At 41.1% G+C, this 23,614-nt stretch overlaps 1 protein-coding gene across 1 annotated transcript in view; it reads left to right on the plus strand.

The window, feature by feature from the left end:
- Positions 1-23,614, plus strand: part of pcdh15b (protocadherin-related 15b) — a 780,285-nt gene that overhangs the window by 659,333 nt on the left and 97,338 nt on the right. Inside the window, exon 25 of the mRNA XM_072239829.1 lies at positions 12,209-12,336. Coding sequence (XP_072095930.1) covers positions 12,209-12,336 — 128 coding nt within the window. The remainder of the gene's footprint in view (positions 1-12,208; positions 12,337-23,614) is intronic.

Here is a 23,614-nt window from a genome sequence, read left to right on the forward strand (position 1 = left end):
CAGAATATAATAATATTATTATAATATAAATGTAATACTTTCATGTAAGCTTTAACTGAGACTTTGTTAGTGCATTGAATGCAGCTGCAAATTAAAAGTCACCCCATGAATCTAGATGGAGGGAAAAGGATATTAGATAAGTTTCACCAGAAAACAGCTAAATATAATTTATGGATCAATAATAGTTTATCCAAGCTTTAGTATCTTGGTTAACTAAAATGGTTTTGTCAGGAAATAAGAAAATAATTTAACCAAGATAAAGCAACAGAAATAGCATCTCAAGCTTGCTCCGCCACTTAATAAGATCAAGGCTGACTTGACCTTGCTCTTGACTGCACTTTCTGCTGGGTTCCCAAGACATTTCTTTCCCTGAAGTGTAAGAATCTGCCTGTTGCAACCTTAAGCGTATTTGATGTTGCTGCATTCACAGCTTCTTGAGGGAGAGAAGCTAGAGCTTCAGTTCCATCTGGGAAAAACACTGAGGTCAAGGAGATGAAGTTGTGAAACTCTAGGAGGATATTCTGGAGGAAATACAATGCAGCTTAGAGAGTGTAGGTTGGCGATACAGCGGTTGGCTTAGGGTGAAACACTTTAAAACAGAGAAGTCGAGGGAAAGATCAAGCTGTGATTTCACTGTTTCTTTCTCAGTAAACCTTTTCCTCTCACATTCCTGCGAGCAACAAACTGAGATGCACAAACTTCTACATCTGTAAGACAGGTACCATCTTTATACTGCTTCCTCTGTTCATTTTGCCCACTGAGACTTCACACCAGGCTTCCTTCCACCTCTGTTTTTTAGCCTTCAGCTATTCCTAAACCTTCTCCAAGCTAATCTCTTCCACAAAATGCACAGAAGCTACACTTCTTTCCCCATTCCTACCAAACTGCTTGCCTTTCAATATCCCTTTTGAGTCCTTGTGTTTTTGTATAGTGTTGTTTAAATTCTAATCTCCTAAACACTTACAATTTAAAATTTGTTATTTTCAATTTTAAACACCTGGATGGTTTTGGTTTCTGTAATATTCTCCACCAGCACAAGCCACTGCTCTCACCCAACCCCAATAAGCCTTTCATTGATTCTGATCTTCACCCTACAATTTGAGAACTGATTTCAGTCTGCCATTCTCCACTCTGGAATTCAAAATCTAATCTCCTTTTTTTTACTAGGTTCCTCCACAAAACTATGTCTAGTTTTAATTTTGTCTTCTATGTCACCTCCATTCTTCTCCACATAAATCTTTATTTCACTTGCAGCTGTGTGAAGCACTTAAGGGTATTTTTTAAGCTGTTCTATGTAAATACAAACCAGTTCTGTTGTTTCTGCTGCAGGTAACTAAAAAGCTTGAACTAACATAATGGTTGTCCTTTCCTCCTAACCAGCACTGCCAGGCGCAAATCATTCACACAAATGAATTACAATTCTGCACCATCATTTTGCTCTGAAAATAAAACTATTCGCGGTTGGATAACCTGTCTTCTCTGGCATTTTCTCCCTGTAATCCCAACTTGATCAAATTATTTCATTTTTTGCTGGTAACTTGGAATATTCATATGTTTAAAATAAAAGCTAATAGTGGGCATAAGGCAGTGTAAAATATACACGTATATTGACAAATAGTAAACAAAACGTTAACATATCAGTTTCTGATGCACTGATAATACATTCCTAAGGCGTACAGAGCAGCTCAAGTAAATTTGTAACAAATAAGTCCTGGTACACATCAATTATTATAACAAATTAATCTCTGGACTATAATTAGGAGAATAGTAACTTGTCTCCTTTATTGCTCCCTGTTGACACCACTCCTAGATATAGTATATAAAATGCCTGCTGATCCAGCACACTAAATACCACATACTAATTTAAACAGCAAGATTTTAATCATGCACAATGCAGAGCCAGAGGAAAACAACCTTATACAATGCAGTTTGCAACAACTGCCGGGACTGGTGATATTACTAGAAGGAGGAAAGCTGCAGGTTGTGTCAGAGGTTAAACCGCAAAGGAATTTGTAAGGAGAATCAAGTGGCTACTCAAATCCAACTATTCCCTGTTTGATGGTTGCACGTGTGCTGTCTTCCCATGGGACATCCATGTAGAACAGAGATGACGAGGAATTTCTTTAGTCAGAGGATAGTGAATCAGAGGGATTCATTGCCACAGACGGCTGTGGAGGCCAGATCATTGAGTCAGAGGTTGATTAGTTCTTGATTTGTCAGCGTGTCAAAGGTTATTGGGAAAAAGCAGGAGAATAGTGTTGAGAAGGATAATATATCAGCCATGCTGGAATGGTGAAGCAGGCTCAATAGGCTGAATGACCTAATTCTGCTCCTCTTATGGTCTTACAGGAAGCAGGTTGATAAGTTAAGGCATTATAATGTGTCTATTTCATTTTTAACTGCAGGCAGGTTAGAAGGGCAGAATATTATTAGTGAATGTCTCTATGCCATGCTTTGTGGATTTGGAGAATGAGAAAGTGTTCCTCCAGGCCAAACAAGCAACCCTGTAATCTGTCTGCTATCTCCTCCTTTCCTACTCAGATCTTCGCCTCAATCTCAACCAAACATACTGTCAATGAACATCTGCTCTCCCCACTCCATCCCACCTCCTTCTGGCCCTCTACCCAGCCAGTGATAATCACGTTCTTACCCCACATCTTTATTTATTGTCATCTTCAAATGGCCAGTAAAGAGAAGCTACACACAAAATGCTGATGGAACTCAGCAGGTCTGGCAGCATCTGTGGAGGGGAATAATCAGTTGACAGCTTGGAGCAGATCTCAGCCTGAAACGTGAACTGTTTATTCCCCCTTTGTAGATGCTGCCTGACCTACAGAGTTCCTCTAATATTTCATGTGTTGTTCCGGATTTCCAGCATCTGCAAAATCTCATGTGTTTACTAAACAGAAGCTGTCCCAGCATAGCACTACAGCACAAAGCTATGAAAATTGCCACTTACACTCTTGCCGTTTCTTCAGCCTGTGGCCTGTGTGACTTGGGAAGAACCGAGTGATTCCGATGCACAAATGAACGAAGGGTTCCCAATCCAATTGTGCTAATATATTTTGCAAATTTCTTCTCTGATAGGCCTGGTGTGGATCCCTGAGTTAATGTAACGTGCCTTCCCAAACTCAGAGGAAACTCCAGCCCTCTGTTTCTCTCGGCAGCTTCAAAGCTTGTGCTTCATTACTCTTTATGCTGTTAGGATTTAGTGACCTGTAAGAAGTTGACGTATTTAAGTCAGTAATATGATTTGAAAGGGGGTTAAGGTCCCAATTTAGCTGCTGAATACCCCAAATTTATGTTAGTTGTTATTGGACCCAACAAAGGCACCAAATCTCAAGTGATTTAACCTCTTCCCTTCCATATTGTTAAGCAACAGAAAAGGTAAAATGCTCAGCAATTTCCAGAGTTTTAATTAGCATTCTCAGTGAAACACCATAAATTAAATGGTCTTTTCAGATTCAGGGAAGGGAGGGGCACAGATTTTCTAAGCACCAATATGAAATGTTGAGCTACTTTGGAAATCACGTTTTGTTTTCTGTATACAATTGATTATGATTGAAGGGGTATGGGCTTTCTTATTTTTTTAAATTAAGGCAATAATTGGAGTTGTCTGCTTTGTGAATTAAAACTGCACATAGCCTATCTTTCAAGAGAATGCAGATGCTGTTTTAACCTGAGCAAAAAGCGAGCTGCTGGAGAAATTTGATGTGTGTTGCTTGAATTTCCAGCATCTGCAGAAGTCCTGTTGTTGTTGTTGTTGTTTGCTGGAGAAATTCATCAGGTCAGGCAGTGTCTGTGGAGGCAGACGGATGGTCGATATTATGTGTCGAGAACAGCATCAATTCATCTAGCAGTTGTTTTCATGAATAATAGGAGTCTGGCTTCTCTGTGAAACTATTTTCATATAGTATGGAATGATGCATTCCTATTTTTTTTAAATAGTGTGTATTAAATAAGTTACACACATCCGTGCACGAGAAGGCAAGATAGTTCTCTGTATGGCCATTCTTTTTCATGAACAGATGGCAAAGTACTTAAGGCTAGAAATTAGGTGAAATAAAAACTCCACTATTTTCATGAACAGCAAAAAATGATCTATTGTATACAAATATCAGCAAGTTCTGAAATATAAAATATTAGATCAAATTGTGACTCCAGAATTGAAAAGACTAAACTTGCAGCTCAGAAGTTAAATGCAAGACCATTTTTATTTTTTATTTCCCAGGGTGAGATGCTTCAGACTTATAAATGTTCTTCTGAAGTACTTTGCCTCTTAATTAGCTAACAAGAAGGCATTTAATCTAATGCACAGTGTCCATGAGACATATGGATGAAGTACCACTGAGGGGGTAGGTTTATCATCACTGTGTCTGACGTGAATAAGTAACCTGTTCAACTCTGTTAGGGTGTTAATGTTGGTAGTTAGTCATGCTCATCGTAAAGCTAATTTCTGTTTAGTTATCATAGTGGTCATTGTAATCAATTTTCATAAATCACTATCAATGCATACTGAATTTGAATTTTCACAAATAATTCATAACTACATTATTTAGAGACATAAGAAATAGGAACCATTGGCCTGTCGAGCCTGCTCCACCATTTAATAAGATCATGGGTGATCTGCATGGACTCGGCTCCATCTACCTACCTCTTCCCCATAACCCTTAATTCCCCTACTATGCAAAAATCTATCTAACTCTATCTTAAATATAGTTAATGAAAGCTTCTATTATTTCCCTGAGCAGAGAATTCCACAGTTTCACTACTCTCTGGGAAAAGCGATTTCCCTTCATTTCTGTCATAAGTTTATTCCCCCAAATCTTGAGCCTATGTCCCCTAGTTCTAGTCTCGCCAGTGGAAACAACTTCCCTGCCTCTACCTTATTTATCCCTTTCTTTCAATTCACAAATTACATCTTATGTATAAAGCGTATTTTAACTTACTCATGAAATGTGGGTATCCCTGACAAATCCAGTATTCCTTGACCAAACACGAGGAAATCTGCAGATGCTGGAAATTCAAGCAACACATATAAAAGTTGCTGGTAAACACAGCAGGCCAGGTAGCATCTCTAGGAAGAGGTGCCTGAAACGTAGGCCCGAAACGTCCACTGTACCTCTTCCTAGAGATGCTGCTTGGCCTGCTGCGTTCACCTGCAACTTTTATGTGTATTCATTGACCAACCCTAATTGGGCATGAGGGTTTCCTTTTTGACCTGTTGCAGTGGTTCTGGTAAAGGTCCTCTCTCATTGTTGACGGTAACAAGTGCCAATGCTTAGACCCAGTGATGCTGGAGTTATAAAAAATATAGTTCCAGCACAAGATGATTGGTGACTTGCAAGGGAACCTACAGGTGGCGGTGCTGCTGTTGCTCCCAGACCTGCTGATACAGATCACATATTTACAAGGTGTTCTTGGAGTAGCCCTGAGGAGGAACAGGAGAGCAGTTTGCACACTGTTGTCGACAGTGGGAATGGGGGGAATGGGGTTCAAAAAATAGCTCTAGCGATTCTTACCTTCAGTCTTGCAATGTTCTTATTACCGCTGCAGTCTACCATCTCTTCAGGACTTGCAGAACAAAGAAACAAATAAGAAAAATCATTGTGGACACTACCGACCCTGCAAGCTACCTGTTCCAAAAGCTTCCTTCTGGAAAGTGCTATAAGGCTATGTTTAAGAAATCAACACCATCTTAAAAATATCTTCCCCTTGGCAGTCACTCTGATCAACCATTCTAGTTAACCCATCACTGCACTGTGCTGTATATGCACTTTAAACCACTTTTTATAACACTGCTTGCATTGTAAATACATGCTGGTATTTAAGTATTTATGCACATTTATTCCATATATTGTATGTCCTTTGACCCTCTGACTTTATTTTGGTATAATTCTTTATAACTGTTGTATGTTGTTATTTTTGTTGCATTTTGTGCCTAAACACCACAATAAATTCCTAACACATATAAATATATATGGCAAATAAAGTTGATCATTGATCCTCCTTAATATTAGTATTGGTATATTATTGTCACATGTATCAAGAAATAGTGCAAAGCTTCTGTTTTGCATCCTGCCAGGTAGATCATGCTGACAGTTGCTGTACATCGAGGTAGTAAAATAAAAACAGAATGTAGTGATACAGTTGCAGAGTATGTGCAGAGCAGGTAGACAGACAGATAAAACATAAAATCTACATTGGGTAGATTGGGAGATCAAGAGTTCATCCTTCAGTGTATGAGAGGTTTCTTCCAAAGTCTGATAACCAGAAGCTGCGCTTGAGTATAATGGTTCATGCTCTCAGTCCTGTGTCTTCTTTCCAAGGTGAGAGAGGAGTAGAGGAGAATAGCCAAGTGCAAAGGGTCCTAGTAACTACTAAGAAAAAAATCTGTTGATCATTTAAACGCCTTTTTCATTTCTTTTTTTTTTGCTAATCTTCATTTTGAAAGGATATCCATTAGCATTGCTTGTTTAAAGGGCTGTAATTAGTGCCATGTTCTAATTTGAGTAGTCGAGTTAAATAACAGTTTGATGTTGTAAATTGAATGTGGGCTCATTTATAATGTCTCTCTGTCAACTAAATGCTAAAAGTCATTTGTTTCCTAGAATTTTGTAACATAATTCTGGATTAATTAAAAGGTCCTGCTCTAAACACCCCAGCTATTTGTAGTGTTGGAACTACAAAGTATTTTTTACAGTGTAGGTACTGAAAGCCCTTTGATAAATTGTTCACAATGTATGAAGGAAGCCATGCATTCAGTAATTCTAGAAACATTAAGTATTTTAATAAATAAAATCAACACATGTAATTGAGATATTTTTAGTGGCAATACATTGCTTTTAGTCTGTTTGCCGTTAAAAAAGCAGAATATTATTATATCATGAAATAAATTGAACATAAAATGTCTTATTTGCAAGATATCTCCCTTGAATGTTGATCTGAGCAGTATTCTCAATCCACTCTGTTCTGGCACTCTGGACAAGACATTCTCCTCAGCCAACCTCTCCACCTGTTCTCAATCACAGATTCAGCAGTCCCTTCCTGAATCCTGGACTGCAGCAAGAGAGACCCACTCGAATTACTATTCCTCATTTAGGACTTTGGGGGAGGGGGATGGTTCTGTGATGGTACTAAGATAGGGATCAGCAATTACCCAAGGTGATTGGGATAGGGACATAGTCTGAATGAGTGCTGTCTTAGAGGATGTAGCAACCAAGCCTGGCCACCTTTCTAGTCGTCAAAGGTTGCGGCAAGCAGGTATGTCTATTCTCTCGAAGGGTGTGGTTCGTCAAAGTTTCAAAGTACATTTATTGTCAAAGTATGTACTATATACAATATAAAACCCTGAGATTCATCCTCCCGTAGGCAGCCATGAAACAAAGAAACAGCATGGACCCCATTTCAAGAAAAAAATCACCACCCAACACAAAAAAAAGATCAAATCACACAAACAGCAAAAAGAAGCGACAACACACAGAATATTAAGCATTAAACCGCAGAGTCTACAAAACGGTCCAGGAGTGACAGTCGCCGAGTCAGTTCACTTTAGCACCGTGACTACAGGCCACGGCCATAGAGATAGTTCCATGCCAAATCACTTCAATCAAGTCGTGAAAAAAGGGTACCAGAAATACACGGAACATGCACCGCAGCGTCCTCCAAAAATGAGTCCATTGCCACCAAGCATGTTCAGCGTTGAGGACATTGAACATCAAACCACTGAGTCCCCCGAGAAAGAATCCCACAGCCATGAGCCGTGATTGAACCTTGCAGCATGAGGCCCAAGACTCCAATACCTTCTTCCAGTAGCAGCGAGAGGGAGGCCAGCCAAACACGGGCAGGCAGCACTGAACACCCACTCACCTTCCGCTGTTGTCCTTGTCCAGTTGCAAAAGCGCCAGATTGCTCCATTGGCCCAGAAGTCCATCATCAACATTGAAATTACAGGCTGTAATTGATGGCAGTTCAGGAGAAGAAGCATATTTAAAAGAAGAATAAGTAGTCTCATGAGCTGTTTGCAAGATGTTGCTGTTGGTCACTGGTGCCATCTAGGATGTTTGTGTCTCGTCACTCTCCCAGTGGTCAGAGGGTGTGGAAGATGTGTGTAGTCACTCTCCTGTGGTCAGTGATAATGCAGAATTGATCAGTCCCAGAATTGACTCCCAGTGGTTAGAGGAGTCACTGATTATGGAGGGTTGGCTGGTCACTGTCCCAATAGAGGGTGTGGAAGGGTATATCTGGGCAATCTCCCAGTGGTTACAGTGTGTAGTTTGCTGTCATGGTAACTCACACAGTGTTTAAAGCCTTGGGAGAGCTGCAGGCTCATTGGGGCTTTATGGGGTGACTGCTTTGTTGAGCACGTTGGCTCTATCTACAGCAGGCAGGATTTCCCAGTGGCCAACCATTTTAATTCGGCTCCCCATTTCCATTGCAACATCTCCATGGCCTCCACTACTAACTCATATTCTGACTCGGTAACTTACAAACTAACAGCATCAATATTGGTTTCTCTGACTTCTGGTAATTTCTCCCCCCTTCATCATCTCTCTTTTTCCATTCCCCATTATGGCAACACTCTTATCCCTTCTCTTCTCCTCACCTGCCTATCACCTCCCACTGGTGCCCCTCCTCCTTCCCTTTCTCCCATGGTCCACTCTCCTCTCATATCAGATGCCTTCTTCTTCAGCTCTTTACTTTCTGCACCTATCATCTCACAGCTTCTCACTTCATCATCCCTCCTCCACTCACCTATCTTCTCCTTCACTTATCACCTGCAGCTTGCCCCCACCTTCTTATTCTGGCTTTCTCCCCCTTCCTTTCTAGTCCTGATGAAGGGTCTCAGCCCAAAATATTGACTGTTTATGCCTCTCTATAGATGCTGCCTGACCTGCTGACCTCTAGCATTTTGTATGTGTTCTTCTGGATTTTCAGCATCTGCAGAATCTCTTGTGTTCAGGCTTCATTCTGCTTGATGTTGAGTTCTAATTACAGTTAAAAATAAGCAACCCTGACTTTCATGCCAGGATACTGCTGCCAGTCTCTTTCATCTGTTCCAACCATACAGTTTCCAGCTCACCCATGAGTAATAAATAACGGGGATTTTTTTTTTTTGCTGCTGCTCTATGGCACAGTGCTGGAGATCCTGGCCATACTGGGCCAAGGTAAGGCTGCTTATTCTTCACATCCTCGCCCAACTCTTGCTGACTTTGTGAGCCCTGTGATCTACAGAACCTGACCTCTCTGTCTCCTACTGACCTACAGAATATTGCTCCTCAGTCACTGGTGTCAGACTGCCAGATTGGTAGCCACTATTGTTGCTACAAGGAGTTTCGGCTGACCCTTGACCTACGGACAACATGGCCTTGTGAAGCCACAGCCGGCAGGTTGGCTTGATGACTGGATCAGTGGCTTCACCAGTGAATTGCGGATGAAGCGAATAAGGTCCAGGTCATGAAATTTGAATTGAGTTAAGTCCTCAAAGAGCCCACCACTCACCTATCTTCTTCTTTGACAGAGGTTCCCAACTTGGGATAACCTTTTTTATGCCTTGGACCCAACTTGGGTTTATGGTAGGGATCCATGGCATTAAAAAAGTTAGGGAAATTCTGCTGTCAATGAAGATCTGTGATTTGCTGCCTGGCCACCCAGCTACTTTCAGGATCCTAGTGATTCTGACACAGGCATATTTTCCAAAGTTCGGTACGTCTTGCAATGATTCCGTAAACAGCACACACCACACCTCCTGTGCCTACAACCACATCCACTTCCCCCCAAGACATTAAAGTTGGCCATCATTATCAAGTGTCATTCCATTGCCTCACTTTCATCTGGAGGCTTGTAGCCATGGCAACTTTACCATTTGTGTACACAATTGTTCAAAGTCCAAAATACATTTATTATCAAAGTATGTATAAATTATACAACCTTGAGATTCGTCTGCTTTACAGGCAGCCACAAAGCAAGACTGTGAATGGGGTCATAATAACCAAGCCTGACTAAGCAGGTATGTAGGTGTCTGGAATAAGTTCCCAAGGGTAGTAGTGTAAATAAATATGATATCAACATTGAAGAGGCCTTTAGATAGCTATATGAACAGGCAGGTCATGGAGGGATATAGATGTTGTGCAGAGAGTTGGGGTTAGTTTAAATTGGCATCATAGTCGGTATGGACATCCTGTTTAAGTGCTGTACTTTTCCAATTTCTTTCACCCTATATTAACCTATGTCACTCCCTGCATTTTCCAGCATAGTAGTGACTAAAGACTAATATTCTAAATACTGTACCTTCCCCTGAAAGCTTTCCCATCCCTCAGTGCTGAGCCCAGTTGTTCCATATCAATGAGAATGGGGTGATTTGCCATAAACTGGTAACATTTCATTGCCTGGTAAACTACCAAGGTAATACCATCTTCATATCTTCCACCAGCTGTAACATAATCTCACCATCAGCCACATCTTCCCCTCCCTACCCCTTTCCACCTTCCGCAGGGACCACTCCCTGCACGATTCCGTAGTCCACTCATCTCTCCCTTACCTCTGCTATTTCCCTCTGCCCTCACAGTAGATGTAACACTTGTCCTTACATCTTCTCCCTCACTATCATACAAGGACCTAAACAATCCTTCTAGGTAAGGCAAAGGTTCAACCTTGCCCACTGCATTTGGTGCTCCCGGTGTGGCCTCCTGTGCTTCAGCGAAACCAGAGTGCAGACTCAGCGACTGTTTCGCAGAACACCTACACTCCGTCTGTAGTGGCCTTCCTGAGCTCCCAGTTACAGACCATTCTCCCACTGGCAAGTCATCCCTGGCCAGGAGGAAGCCCAGTGCAAACTGGAGGAGCAACACCTTATATTTTGCCTGGGTAGTATAAAACCCAATGCCATGAGTATTGAGTTATCCAATTTTAGGTGAACCACTCCACTCTTCATTTTTTCTCTTCTTCTCCTCACCCTCTTTTTACCCCTCCACTCCTTCTTATCCTCTGGACCTCCCATCTTTTTATCTCCCTTCACATCCTCCCCAGATCCCCCTTTATCCAGCTCTGCCTCTTCCCCCTCCTGGTTCCTTCCATCTATTTCACACACAATTTTCCCCCCACCCACAATCTGGTACCTTCTCCTCTAATGGCTCCCATTCTCAACTCCTTTACTCACCCAAATCCAGTTCTGGTAGCATTATGTATTTTGTGCTTATTTCCCTCCAACAGCTGTCTCCTATCTTCACATGCCCCTCTCTCCACCTTACTCCATTTATTTTTCCCTATTTCTTCACTCTCTTCATCTGCATTAGTCTATCATCCACCCGCAACAGTCTTCCAACTCCATTCCTGCTCACTTCCCCCACCTAACAGGTGTCCTGATGAAAGTTCTCAGCCCAAAACATCCTCTTAATTCCTCTCCATAGATGCTGCCCAACCTGCTGAGTTTCTCCAGTATTTCGTATGTGTTCCATTACCTGCCTGTCATCTAACACCCATCCTCAGTCCACAAATCAGCTTGGTTTCCTTTCTTGTCATTTGTCTCTATGCTGGCCATCTCATCTCTCCATTCTCGGCTCTGATGCAGGGACTTGATCCAAAACATCAACAATTTCTTACCTCCCTCTAATCTGCTCCAGCAGATTGTTTGTTACTCCGAATTCCAGTATCTGCTGTCTCTTGTGTTACCTTTATGCCCATTTTACACAGCTTGCTTGGTCAGATTTTGGTCAGATTACAGGAAGGTTGGTATACAGTATGCCAAAGAAGTGCCACATTGATTTAAAAAAAGAACAGAAATTTAAATGTAATTGTGCATGTCACATTTAAAATAATTAGCACTGAAATAAAATAAAATATTCAAGAAATTAATCATTGGCCACCAAGGTGTGTGATCAGCTCAGAAGAACAAAACTGAGTCTGTATCGTCAGAAATAACCTCTAAAAATGATCCTCAATTTCATGCATGTGGAGTCCAGTACTTTTGAACTTAGCTTTCAAAATGATCAGCTATGTTTGTTTTTATTTTTCAATTTATGTTGAAGTATTAGTGGCATTTACATATTGAAAGTGAATGTATTGAAATGTCTTGTACAGTGAATGAATATAATGATGTGCCCTGATTGAATTGCAGCACATCTGTTGAAAAAAAAGTGTATTGTGGCGGGGGGGGAATGAATCAAGAAGCTTTAAACAGAAATCAGCAATTTCAGAATTTCTGTTCCAGCAAACACAGCAAAGGTTTTCATCGAGGTGCAAGATGAAAATGATCATCCGCCTGTTTTTACGAAATCTCTCTATTTGGGTGGGGTGACTGAGGATGCCAAGACATTCACCACCGTGCTGCGAGTTGAGGTGAGTGAGATGACTTATATTCCTTCACAGCAATTCTGTAATGATCTTTTCTGTAGCTTTTATTAAAAGTACATTTCTTGGTTACTGTGAAAAGCAATAGAATTTCTGACTTGTGTCTGATTTGATCTAAATCTTAGGCTTACTGAATTGCTACCTGATCCAGATAAACCAGTGTTCTCACAAAATCTTCCTCAAATGCTTATCCCTACAAAAAGCTGCAAGTTGTTACTTCTATGAAAAACTTTGTTAGTAGTTTTTCTAATGCACAGTTGACTGTGTTTAATCCTGCACAGTTGTCCTGCTGTTCTCGTCAATATGTACCAAAAAAATGGTGCAAAAGATTTTTTCATGCATGTATATTTCTACAGGTAACTACCAACATGAAGTTAAGAGGAGTTGACTATATTTGTTATCAAAATGATCCAAGTCAAAGCATAGAGTAAAAAATAGGTTTAAGCAACTGCTACTGCTCTAGGATTCATTGAAGATAGTGTGTTTATGAAGATTTTTGCAAGCTGTTTATCAATTTCAAGCAACTGTTTTAAACTACCATCATCAGAAAATCAACTTGTAAGCTTTTAACGCAAACAACAGGAATTCTGCAGATGCTGGAAATTCAAGCAACACACATCAAAGTTGCTGGTGAACGCAGCAGGCCAGACAGCATCTGTAGGAAGAGGTGACGAAAGGTCTCGGCCTGAAACGTCAACTGCACCTCTTCCTACAGATGCTGCCTGGCCTGCTGCGTTCACCAGCAACTTTGATGTGTGTTGCTTGTAAGCTTTTAATCCATTTTTGTATTTTCCAACAATCCAAATGTAATATTCAATTATGGATTGTTAATTACTTTTACTTCATGAACGGTTCCTTAGGATCAAAGGTTACTTGCTTCCATTCTGGTTTGGGGTATTCTGAACTGGATGATGAGGTCAAAACCACAGACTCTTCCACAAGTGGGACAAGAGGTACCTGTCAAATGGCAGACTATGTAGTTTGTGAGGTGGTGCTCACCTTCTGATGTATTTGCGAGGTGTCCATGTGATCACAGTGCATGGACTCGACATGCAAAGTCAACTTTATTCTCATGTGCATAAGCACAGGTATGAACGGGTACAATGGAAAGATTACTTGCAGCATTATCACATGCATGTAGCACCAGACACACAACAATCACAAGAAAAACATTAATTATGCATAAATTATACATAATTTTTACAAGAACGAACGCAATTAGAACAAACAAAAGAGAGTCCATTGTAGTGCAAAGTGACCAAAGTGGTATATGGATAGCCACTGGAATATCCTGCTCTTTGCTATACCAAGATCTTTGATGATAGAACCGCAAAGAACAGGATGTTCCAGTGGCCAACTGTATTAATTCCAAACCCCATTCCTATTCTGACATGTCAGCCCATGGCCTCCTCTACTGCCATGATGAGGCCTCTCTCAGGTTGGAGGAGAAATATTTAATATTCTGTCTGGGTAGCCTCCAACTTGATGGCATGAACATTGATTTCTAACTTCCCTTACCCCTTCCCACATCTTCCATTCCCCACTCTTACCTCTTCTCATCTCCTCACCTATCACCTTCCCCTAGTGTCCCTCATCCTTCCTTTTCTCCCATGGTCCACTCTCCTCGCCTAACAGATTCCTTCTTCTTCCACCTATCATATCCCAGCTTATTACTTCATATTCCTCCTCCACCCTTCTGGTTTCTTCCCCCTTCTTTTCCAGTCTTGAAGAAGGGTTTCAGACCAAAAAATTGATTGTTTATTCTTTTCCATTGATGCTGTCTAACTTGCTGTGCTCCTCAAGCATTTTTTTGTTTGTTGCTCTGGATTTCCAGCATTTGCAGGATTTCTTTTTTTAATGATAGATGTTGCCTTGAGGCAGTACCTACTATTAGTGTGAAGGGATGTGCTAGTATTGTATTGGGCTGAGTCAACTACTCTCTCAATACTATCCCTAGAGTCAATGGGGATGCAAACGTTATGGCAGCAGTAGCAGTAGTTGCTACCTTTGCTATCATAACTGATGTAAGTAAGAATGCAAGAATCAAACACACAGATCAATACAAATGAATTGTGCTCTTCCAGTCTTTTGGAAAAGAAAAGACTGGAATCTTTTGGCTTAGTATCTAACAGGTAACCCACTGGCTTTCTGCTACTAATTTACATCATTATTGAAAGAGCAAATGATCTCAAAGTCAATATTAGTATCTACAAAAAAGAAATTAATGTCCTTTGTGGATTAGTTACTTGTCATTTTAGGTACTTAGGTATATCTTTAATTAATAGATGTAGATTGGGACCAAACCTGAGCATTGGTTAATCCTTGGATTATTGGTAAACTGTTAGAATCTATAATGAATGCCTTATGAAGAATAATAGGATTGAGCAGCATCAGCATGGATTTAGGGAAGCATCTTAGACTAATCTGCTATACAATTCTCTTCCAGTTAGCAAAATTAATGAATGTTTACAACAACAAAGAGTTTTATTTAGATGAATTTTGTTAGTGCTATTGGGGAGGCTTTAAACTAGATTTGCAGGGGGATGGGAACCAGAGTGCCAGAGCTGACAGTGTGGCTGGGGTGAAAATAAATGATATTGAAAGTTTAAGCAAATCTGCTCATAGAAAAGTTGTGAGTGGTGGTAAAAATCTTCTGAGGTGTATATATTTCAATGCCAGGAGTATTGCGGGGAAGGCGGATGAGTTGAGGGCGTGGATTAACACGTGGAATTATGATGTTGTAGCAATTAGTGAAACTTGGCTACAGGAGGGGCAGGACTGGCAGCTTAATATTCCAGGGTTCCGATGTTTCAGATGTGATCGAGGCAGAGGAATGAAAGGTGGGGGAGTAGCATTGCTTGTTAGGGAAAATATTACAGCAGTGCTCAGGCAGGACAGATTAGAGGGCTTGTCTACTGAGTCCTTATGGGTGGAGCTGAGAAACAGGAAAAGTATGGCCACATTAGTGGGATTGTATTACAGACCACCCAATAGTCAACGAGACTTGGAAGAGCAAATCTGCAGAGAGATAGCAGGCAACTGCAGGAAACATAAAGTTGTGGTGGTAGGGGATTTTAATTTTCCACACATTGATTGGGACTCCCATACTGTTAGGGGTCTAGATGGTTTAGAGTTTGTAAAATGTGTTCAGGAAAGTTTTCTAAATCAGTATATAGAGGGACCAACTAGAGGGGATGCAATATTGGATCTCCTGTTAGGAAACGAATTAGGGCAAGTGACAGAAGTCTGTGTAGGGGAGCACTTTGGTTCCAGTGATCATAACACCATTAGTTTCAATTTGATCATGGACAAGGATAGATCTGGTCCTAGGGTTGAGGTTTTGAACTTGAAGAAGGCCAAATTTGAAGAAATGAGAAAGGATCTAAAAAGCGTGGATTGGGACAGGTTGTTCTCTGGCAAAGATGTGATTGGTAGGTGGGAAGCCTTCAAAGGGGAAATTTTGAGAGTGCAGAGTTTGTACATTCCTGTCAGGATTAAAGGCAAATTGAATAGGAATAAGGAACCTTGGTTCTCAAGGGATATTGCAACTCTGATAAAGAAGAAAAGGGAGTTGTATGAAATGTGTAGGAAACGGGGTAAATCAGGTGCTTGAGGAGTATAAGAAGTGCAAGAAAATACTTAAGAAAGAAATCAGGAGGGCAAAAAGAAGACATGAGGTTGCCTTGGCAGTCAAAGTGAAGGATAATCCAAAGAATTTTACAAGTATATTAAGAGCAAAAGGATTGTAAGGGATAAAGTTGGTCCTCTTGAAGATCAGAGTGGTCGGCTTTGTGTGGAACCAAAGGAAATGGGGGAGATCTTAAATGGGTTTTTTGCGTCTGTATTTACTAAGGAAGCTGGCATGAAATCTATGGAATTGAGGGAATCAAGTAGTGAGACCATGGAAACTGTACAGATTGAAAAGGAGGAGGTGCTTGCTGTCTTGAGGAAAATTAAAGTGGATAAATCCCCGGGACCTGACAGAGTGTTCCCTCGGACCTTGAAGGAGACTAGTGTTGAAATTGCGGGGGCCCTGGCAGAAATATTTAAAATGTCGCTGTCTACGGGTGAAGTGCTGGAGGATTGGAGAGTGGCTCATGTTGTTCTGTTGTTTAAAAAAGGATCGAAAAGTAATCCAGGAAATTATAGGCCGGTGAGTTTAACGTCAGTAGTAGGTAAGTTATTGGAGGGAGTACTAAGAGACAGAATCTACAAGCATTTGGATAGACAGGGGCTTATTAGGGAGAGTCAACATGGCTTTGTGTGTGGTAGGTCATGTTTGACCAATCTGTTGGAGTTTTTCGAGGAGGTTACCAGGAAAATGGATGAAGGGAAGGCAGTGGATATTGTCTAGATGGACTTCAGTAAGGCCTTTGACAAGGTCCCGCATGGGAGGTTAGTTAGGAAAATTCACTCGCTAGGTATACATGGAGAGGTGGTAACTTGGATTAGACATTGGCTCGATGGAAGAAGCCAGAGAATGGTGGTAGAGAATTGCTTCTCTGAGTGGAGGCCTGTGACTAGTGGTGTGCCACAGGGATCAGTGCTGGGTCCATTGTTATTTGTCATCTATATCAATGATCTGGATGATAATGTGGTAAATTGGATCAGCAAGTTTGCTGATGATACAAAGATTGGAGGTGTGGTAGACAGTGAGGAAGGTTTTCAGACCCTGCAGAGGGACTTGGACCAGCTGGAAAAATGGGCTGAAAAATGGCAGATGGAGTTTAATACTGACAAGTGTGAGGTATTGCACGTTGGAAGGACAGACCAACGTAGAACATACAGGGTTAATGGTAAGGCACTGAGGAGTGCAGTGGAACAGAGGGATCTGGGAATACAGATACAAAATTCCCTATAAGTGTCGTCACAGGTAGATAGGGTCGTAAAGAGAGCTTTTGGTACATTGGCCTTTATTAATCAAAGTATTGAGTATAAGAGCTGGAATGTTATGATGAGGTTGTACAAGGCATTGGTGAGGCCGAATCTGGAGTATTGTGTTCAGTTTTGGTCACCAAATTACAGGAAGGATATAAATAAGGTTGAAAGAGTGCAGAGAAGGTTTACAAGGATGTTGCCGGGACTTGAGAAACTCAGTTACAGAGAAGGGTTGAATAGGTTAGGACTTTATTCCCTGGAGCGTAGAAGAATGAGGGGAGATTTGGTAGAGGTATATAAAATTATGATGGGTATAGATAGAGTGAATGTAAGCAGGCTTTTTCCACTGAGGCAAGGGGAGAAAAAAAACCAGAGGACGTGGGTTAAGAGTGAGGGGGGAAAAGTTTAAAGGGAACATTAGGGGGGGCTTCTTCACACAGAGAGTGGTGGGAGTATGAAATGAGCTGCCAGACGAGGTGGTAAATGCGGGTTCTTTTTTAACATTTAAGAATAAATTGGACAGATACATGGATGGGAGGTGTATGGAGGGCTATGGTCCGTGTGCAGGTCAGTGGGACTAGGCAGAAAATAGTTCGGCACAGCCAAGAAGGGCCAAAGGGCCTGTGTCTGTGCTGTAGTTTCTATGGTTCTATGGTTCTATGAATTTATCACTTAACCAAGGTTTTGTTTGCTACAAGGAAAGGTATGGAAACACATTTGGTGACTGCAGTACAAGCCCAGCTCTGTGATACCAGTAACATTTAACAGCCTTTTCGAACAGGTTAGTGGAAAGGATTCAGTTAGATAAACAAGCTACCTGTATTGGGAAAACAGCACTTCAGCATCTGTGCTTTTCCATCTGGAAAAAGCGTGATCCATTGGATCAATGAGTTGCAAGTTTCAGCTTGTACATTTCAGCTGGTCAAAACCAATGTGGTTTGCTTTAGATTTTCTGCATCTCTAAAGGGAGGAGATTGGCTTCTGATTTCCTTGTGTTTATCCACAGCAAATGTAATCTTCCACAAAAGTGAAGCTTCTTTTGTGCTACTCGCGCTGTGAATCTTTACATCTTAGAGATGAAGAGAAATTTCTTTAGCTAGGGAGTGGTGAATCTGTGGAACTCATTGTCACAGCTAGCTTTGGAGGCCAAGTCTGTATGTATATTTAAGGCAGAGATTGATAGATTCATCATTGGTCAAACCATGAAGGAATACAGGGATAAGGCAGGAGGTTGGGACTGAGAGGAAAAATGGATCAGCCATGATGGAATGGCGGAGCAGATCCAATAGGAAAATGGCCAAATTCTGCTCCTGTGTCTTATGGTCCTATAACAAAGAGTCCTCTGGGAATCCCCTTGTTTACTGAAGGAGATCTGTGGTTGGAGTTTTGAAAGGCTTTCAGTAAGATTCCACGTAGCTCAACAAGATCATAGCATACAGAATTTGGGATAATAAACTGACATGGAATGGTTATCGGACAGAGAGCAAAGAGGATGAATAAGTGGGCTGCTCTCAGATTGACAGGCACTGCCTACTGGGATATCACAGGGATCAGTGCATGGGCCCCACCTAATCACAACTTATATCAATTAAATAGCTGTTGACAGTACCAGATTATGAGTATGGAAGAGGAATGTGAGTATGGATGTAAAGAAGCTTTAGGGGCGTATAGGTGAGAATATGATAAATGAAATATAATGCAGAAAAATATGAGACCAACTACAATGGTGTAAATGATGGACAAACAGAATATTAAGAAATGAGAGATTGGGAAGTACCAATGTTCAAAGGGACCATGGTATACTTAATTAGCACAAGGTGTGATAGAATCAGAGGGGCAAGAGAGGGAGGTGTTGCATTGCTTGTCAGAGAAAATATAACAGCGGTGCTTTGGCAGGATAGATTAGAGGACTCGTCTAGGGAGGCTATTTGGGTGGAATTGAGGAATGGGAAAGGTGTAGTCAAGCCTATAGGAGTGTATTATAGACCACCTAATGGGGAGCGAGAATTGGAGGAGCAAATTTGTAAGGAGATAGCAGATATTTGTAGTAATACAAATGAAGGTTGTGATTGTGGGAGATTTTAATTTTCCACACATAGACTGGGAGACCCATTCTGTAAAAGGGCTAGATGGTTTGGAGTTTGTAAAATATGTGCAGGATAGGTTTTTGCAGCAATATATAGAGGTACCAACTAGAGAAGGGGCAGTGTTGGATCTCCTATTAGGGAATGAGATAGGTCAGGTGACGGAGGTATGTGTTGGGGAGCAGTTTGGGTCCAGTGATCACAATGCCATTAGATTCAATATAATTATGGAGAAGGATAGGACTGGACCCAGGGTTAATACAGGGGCTGGAGTAGAGCAGGAGTGGGAACAGGAGAACATGGGGCATGAAAACAAACAAGAGTACATGGGAATACAAAACCACAGAATGACGGCTAAGGGGTAACACACAAAAAGACAGAGTTCAACTGGAGGTACTGACAGCTATACTGGAATGCTTACAACCAGGACCATTCCTCAATCTCACCAATAACAGATCTCAGGTGCATGACAGCAGGTGATGCATTTTTATCACATTAGAGGAAACTGAGTGCTTTCATCTTTTGTGAAAGATGCATGTACTGTCCTGGAAATTGATTGTGAGTAAAGCATAATGAGCTATATTGCATGCAGTGGAGATTTCATTAGCAGGCTGAATCATTCTGCCCTTCAAATCCCAATGACAGCACTTGTAGCTGCAACTCTCAAACACTGGGAACAAAAAGGTTCTGGAAAGTCAGAAGCAGGTTTTGTAGTTTATCAGACTGCTTGTGGAGAGGAGAATTCTAGAAATGAAATCTCCAAGTACTGTTCAGAATAAGGTTTGCTGCCCTGTTCTGTTGGTGGTACAGTATACTGTTGTTCAAGGTATATTACTCCTATTGAATCTCACTGCTGATCCTTGTCTTGACCCATCATGTGTATTTATGATTCTTCAACTTCTTCTGAGGAGATGCACTTTTGTAATACAAACATCCTGCTTTTTAGTCAGATCTGCAAACCTCATCCTAATTCCATGTCTACCTTTAGGTGACAATGAAGCTGGGCGGTGTAAAAGTAATTAAAGTATTCATGGCCTCAAAATGCATGTGTCAACTTGCATTACATGGACACATGTCAGTCAGTCAGAGCCTCAGCCTGAGTTGGAGAAGGAGTATGGTTTGTGGATTAATTTTACTCCTTGCTAGAAAAGTTGAAGCTTCAGCCATTTGAAAGTGCATTGCAGTGGACATGAAGGCTCTACAACAGGTAGTCGAAACTGCCCAATGTATCACTAACACCACCCTACCTGGCTTCAAAGCATACATACAAAAAGGTGTCAGAAAAAGGTCAATAACATCATAAAGGATTCCACCCACTCTGTTTATGGACTGCTTGTCTCACACCCATCGGGGAAGAGGCAATGTAGCATCCACACCAGAACCAGCATACTCAAAAACAGGTACTTTGCCCAGGCTAACATCCCCACCCACTAATCCACTATCACTACAATTTCCTGTCAGTCATCTTATGTACAGACACTCCTGTATTTAGCATCAGTTTATGGACATGCAATTGTGTACAAGTAATCTTATGTACTTATATTCATTCAAAAAAATATTGTGTTTTTTATCTTATTGTGCTACATCAGATCTGGAGTAACAATTAATTTGTTCTCCTTTACATTTGTGTAGTGGAAATGACATTTAATAATCTTGCATCTTGAATTCTGAATCAATGAATCACTTGAATCTTTGATTAAAGTTTGTAAATTTTCAAGTCTGGCTTTATAGTCCTGTCAGTCAAACAATAACCTACTATAGGTACTCATCAAACTACCCCACTTCATTTCTACGATGAAATGATGCTCCAGTGGGTTGTGCTACTTTACCAGATCCTGGATCCAAGCTATTGCAATATTATTATTGAAATTTGTTTTCTTTTTGCAGGATGTAAAGAAAATTAGCTGCGAGGGAGGTTCATGATATGTTAAGTAACAGACATCTTTCCAACCATTCACAACCTTCAAAATACTGGAGGAACTCTGCCAGTTAGGCAGCATCTATGGAGGGGAAAAATCAATTGACATTTCAGACGACCCTTCATCAGGACTGTCTCAGCCCAAACCTTCAACTGTTTGTTCCCCTCGATATTGTAGATGCTGCCTGACCTGCTGAGTTCCTACAGAATTGTGTGTGTTGCTCTGGATTTCCAGCATCTGCAGAATCTCTTACATTAAATCACAACCTTCTCCTATCACTCAAAATCTACTTTTGTTCTATAAAATGCAGACAGGATTCCTTCAGTAGCAAAATACAAGCTACTCAGTAAATAAATGCTTCAGCAAAATATCAGTGAGCCACAGACAAGCAAGAAGTGTAGAGTGTAAGAGCTGTGGTATTAGATTCAAGGTCAAGATTCAAGTTTATTTGTCATCTGTACATTGAGACATACAGGGAAATGTGTCATTTGTGTTAACAACCAACACACCACAGGGTGTTCTGGGGGCAGCCCGGAAGTGTCACCACACATTTCAGCACCAACATAACATGCCCAACATGCTCAGCAGAGCCACAGGGAACACAACAATTAGCAAAACAGCAACAGCAAAATTTAGTACCATTCCTCCCTCACACCTCAGCACATACAAGTCCTTTAAACCTAGGACAGGCCTTCAGCCCCCAGACTCCAGTGCATTCAGGCCTGCAGGCATTGGACTTCGACATCCCTAGTGGACGTGCAGGTTTTCACAGACTCAGGCCCAGCCAAGGGAGCATTAGACAGCATGCTGAAGCATCTATCTGGAGGCTCATAATTTGAGGCAGATACACTCTCCAAGTTACCAGTTGAGAAGCTAAGGACAGTACAGATAGGCAAAGGCACAGAATCACCCAACCACTTCCCTGCTACCCAAAGTTAAAAGATAATGTAGCATCCTTACAACTTCAGAATAGTTAATCCAGATTGCATCCACACACAACTTCAGTAACCCTGGACACTGACCTCCGTGCTGCCTCGTGATATTTTTATATCTGCAATGTGTAATTATGCCAGATATGCTTGTATCTTGGAGAGGGCAAATGAAAACACAGTGTGCCCAACTTTGTTCAGGTCTGGGAGGGAGGAACATTGAGGAGTGAGATAGCTGGTGGTCACAGACTGACCATGGGCTAACAAAGTGCTTTGGGTATTTGGAGGCCAGTGGAGATGCCACTAGGGAGCTTGGAAGGTCAGGGAGTTAGTGGTCATATAGGTCAAAATGTTGGGATAGTCAGTGTGTTAATCTTTGTAAGGAGATATGCAGTCTCTCATTAAGATAAGATAGGAAGCGTTTTAGTGGCAGGGAGATGGGGACCAGCAGGATTTGAGCTTTATATAATTTGTTCTATTTGCTGGAATGTGTCTGTGTGAAAGTTTGCATAGTTGTGTCATAAGAGGAGTTGGCATCCAAAGGGTTCAGTCATTGGAGAGATCCAGTTGACAGGGGAGACGGTGATTGGTGATCAGGTTGTTTAAGATTGATTAAAGAGCTGAGGATCAGATGGATTAGGATTGTGGTTGCTGTGCAGGGATTAATGTAGGGTGGTACAATGGTAGGGGGTGGAAGGGGAAGAATTAGTGTGAGTAAGCAGGAGTGAACCTCAACGCAAAGTAGCACAGTGGTTGTTCTGAGACTGATCAACTATGCTCCATTTGTGTGGAAATTGTGGCTGATATTGTTACCACAGCTGAAGGGAAATGCTGAGTTAATTTTCCAGAGTTACAGAAAATGACTAAATTGGTTATTATCATGTCTCACTAGGGAATAGACCACTTTCAATCACTTGCCACATTTTTGTTTCATTTTCTGAGCCAGTTGGATTAATGCATTAGGATAGTAAAAGTCAAAGTATCAAAATTAGAACAATAAATAATGCTGAAAGTGTTTAAATTTAGTCATAGTTCCACCAGCATTAACTTTGCCAGTGACCAAAAACCTATTTAGACTAGACAAATGAATGCCATTGCTATGAGAATGGGTGAGAGTTCACCTTTATAGCAGCGAATGAGTTGTCAATCAACTCTGTAAACCTTTTCTATCAATTTCAAAGCCGAGGCAGGAACATGATAGAATTCTCCCTCTTTGTCTTGTTAATTGCAGATTTAGCAAAGCCAAAGGAGCTCAACACCATTCAGGGAAAGTGTCTCAATTGGTTGATGCCCTCTTTGTCATATTAAACACATGCTTCTCATACCACTAGTGCACTGTAGTTACAGTTGTACTAGAATCAGAATCAGGTTTATTGTTACTGACTTAGAGATGTCATGAAATTTGTTGTTTTGCGGTAGTGCAAGATATAAAAATTACTATAAGTTACATAGATAT

Source organism: Mobula birostris, chromosome 21, assembly GCF_030028105.1.
Source record: "Mobula birostris isolate sMobBir1 chromosome 21, sMobBir1.hap1, whole genome shotgun sequence".
Classification (NCBI taxonomy): Eukaryota; Metazoa; Chordata; class Chondrichthyes; order Myliobatiformes; family Myliobatidae; genus Mobula; species Mobula birostris.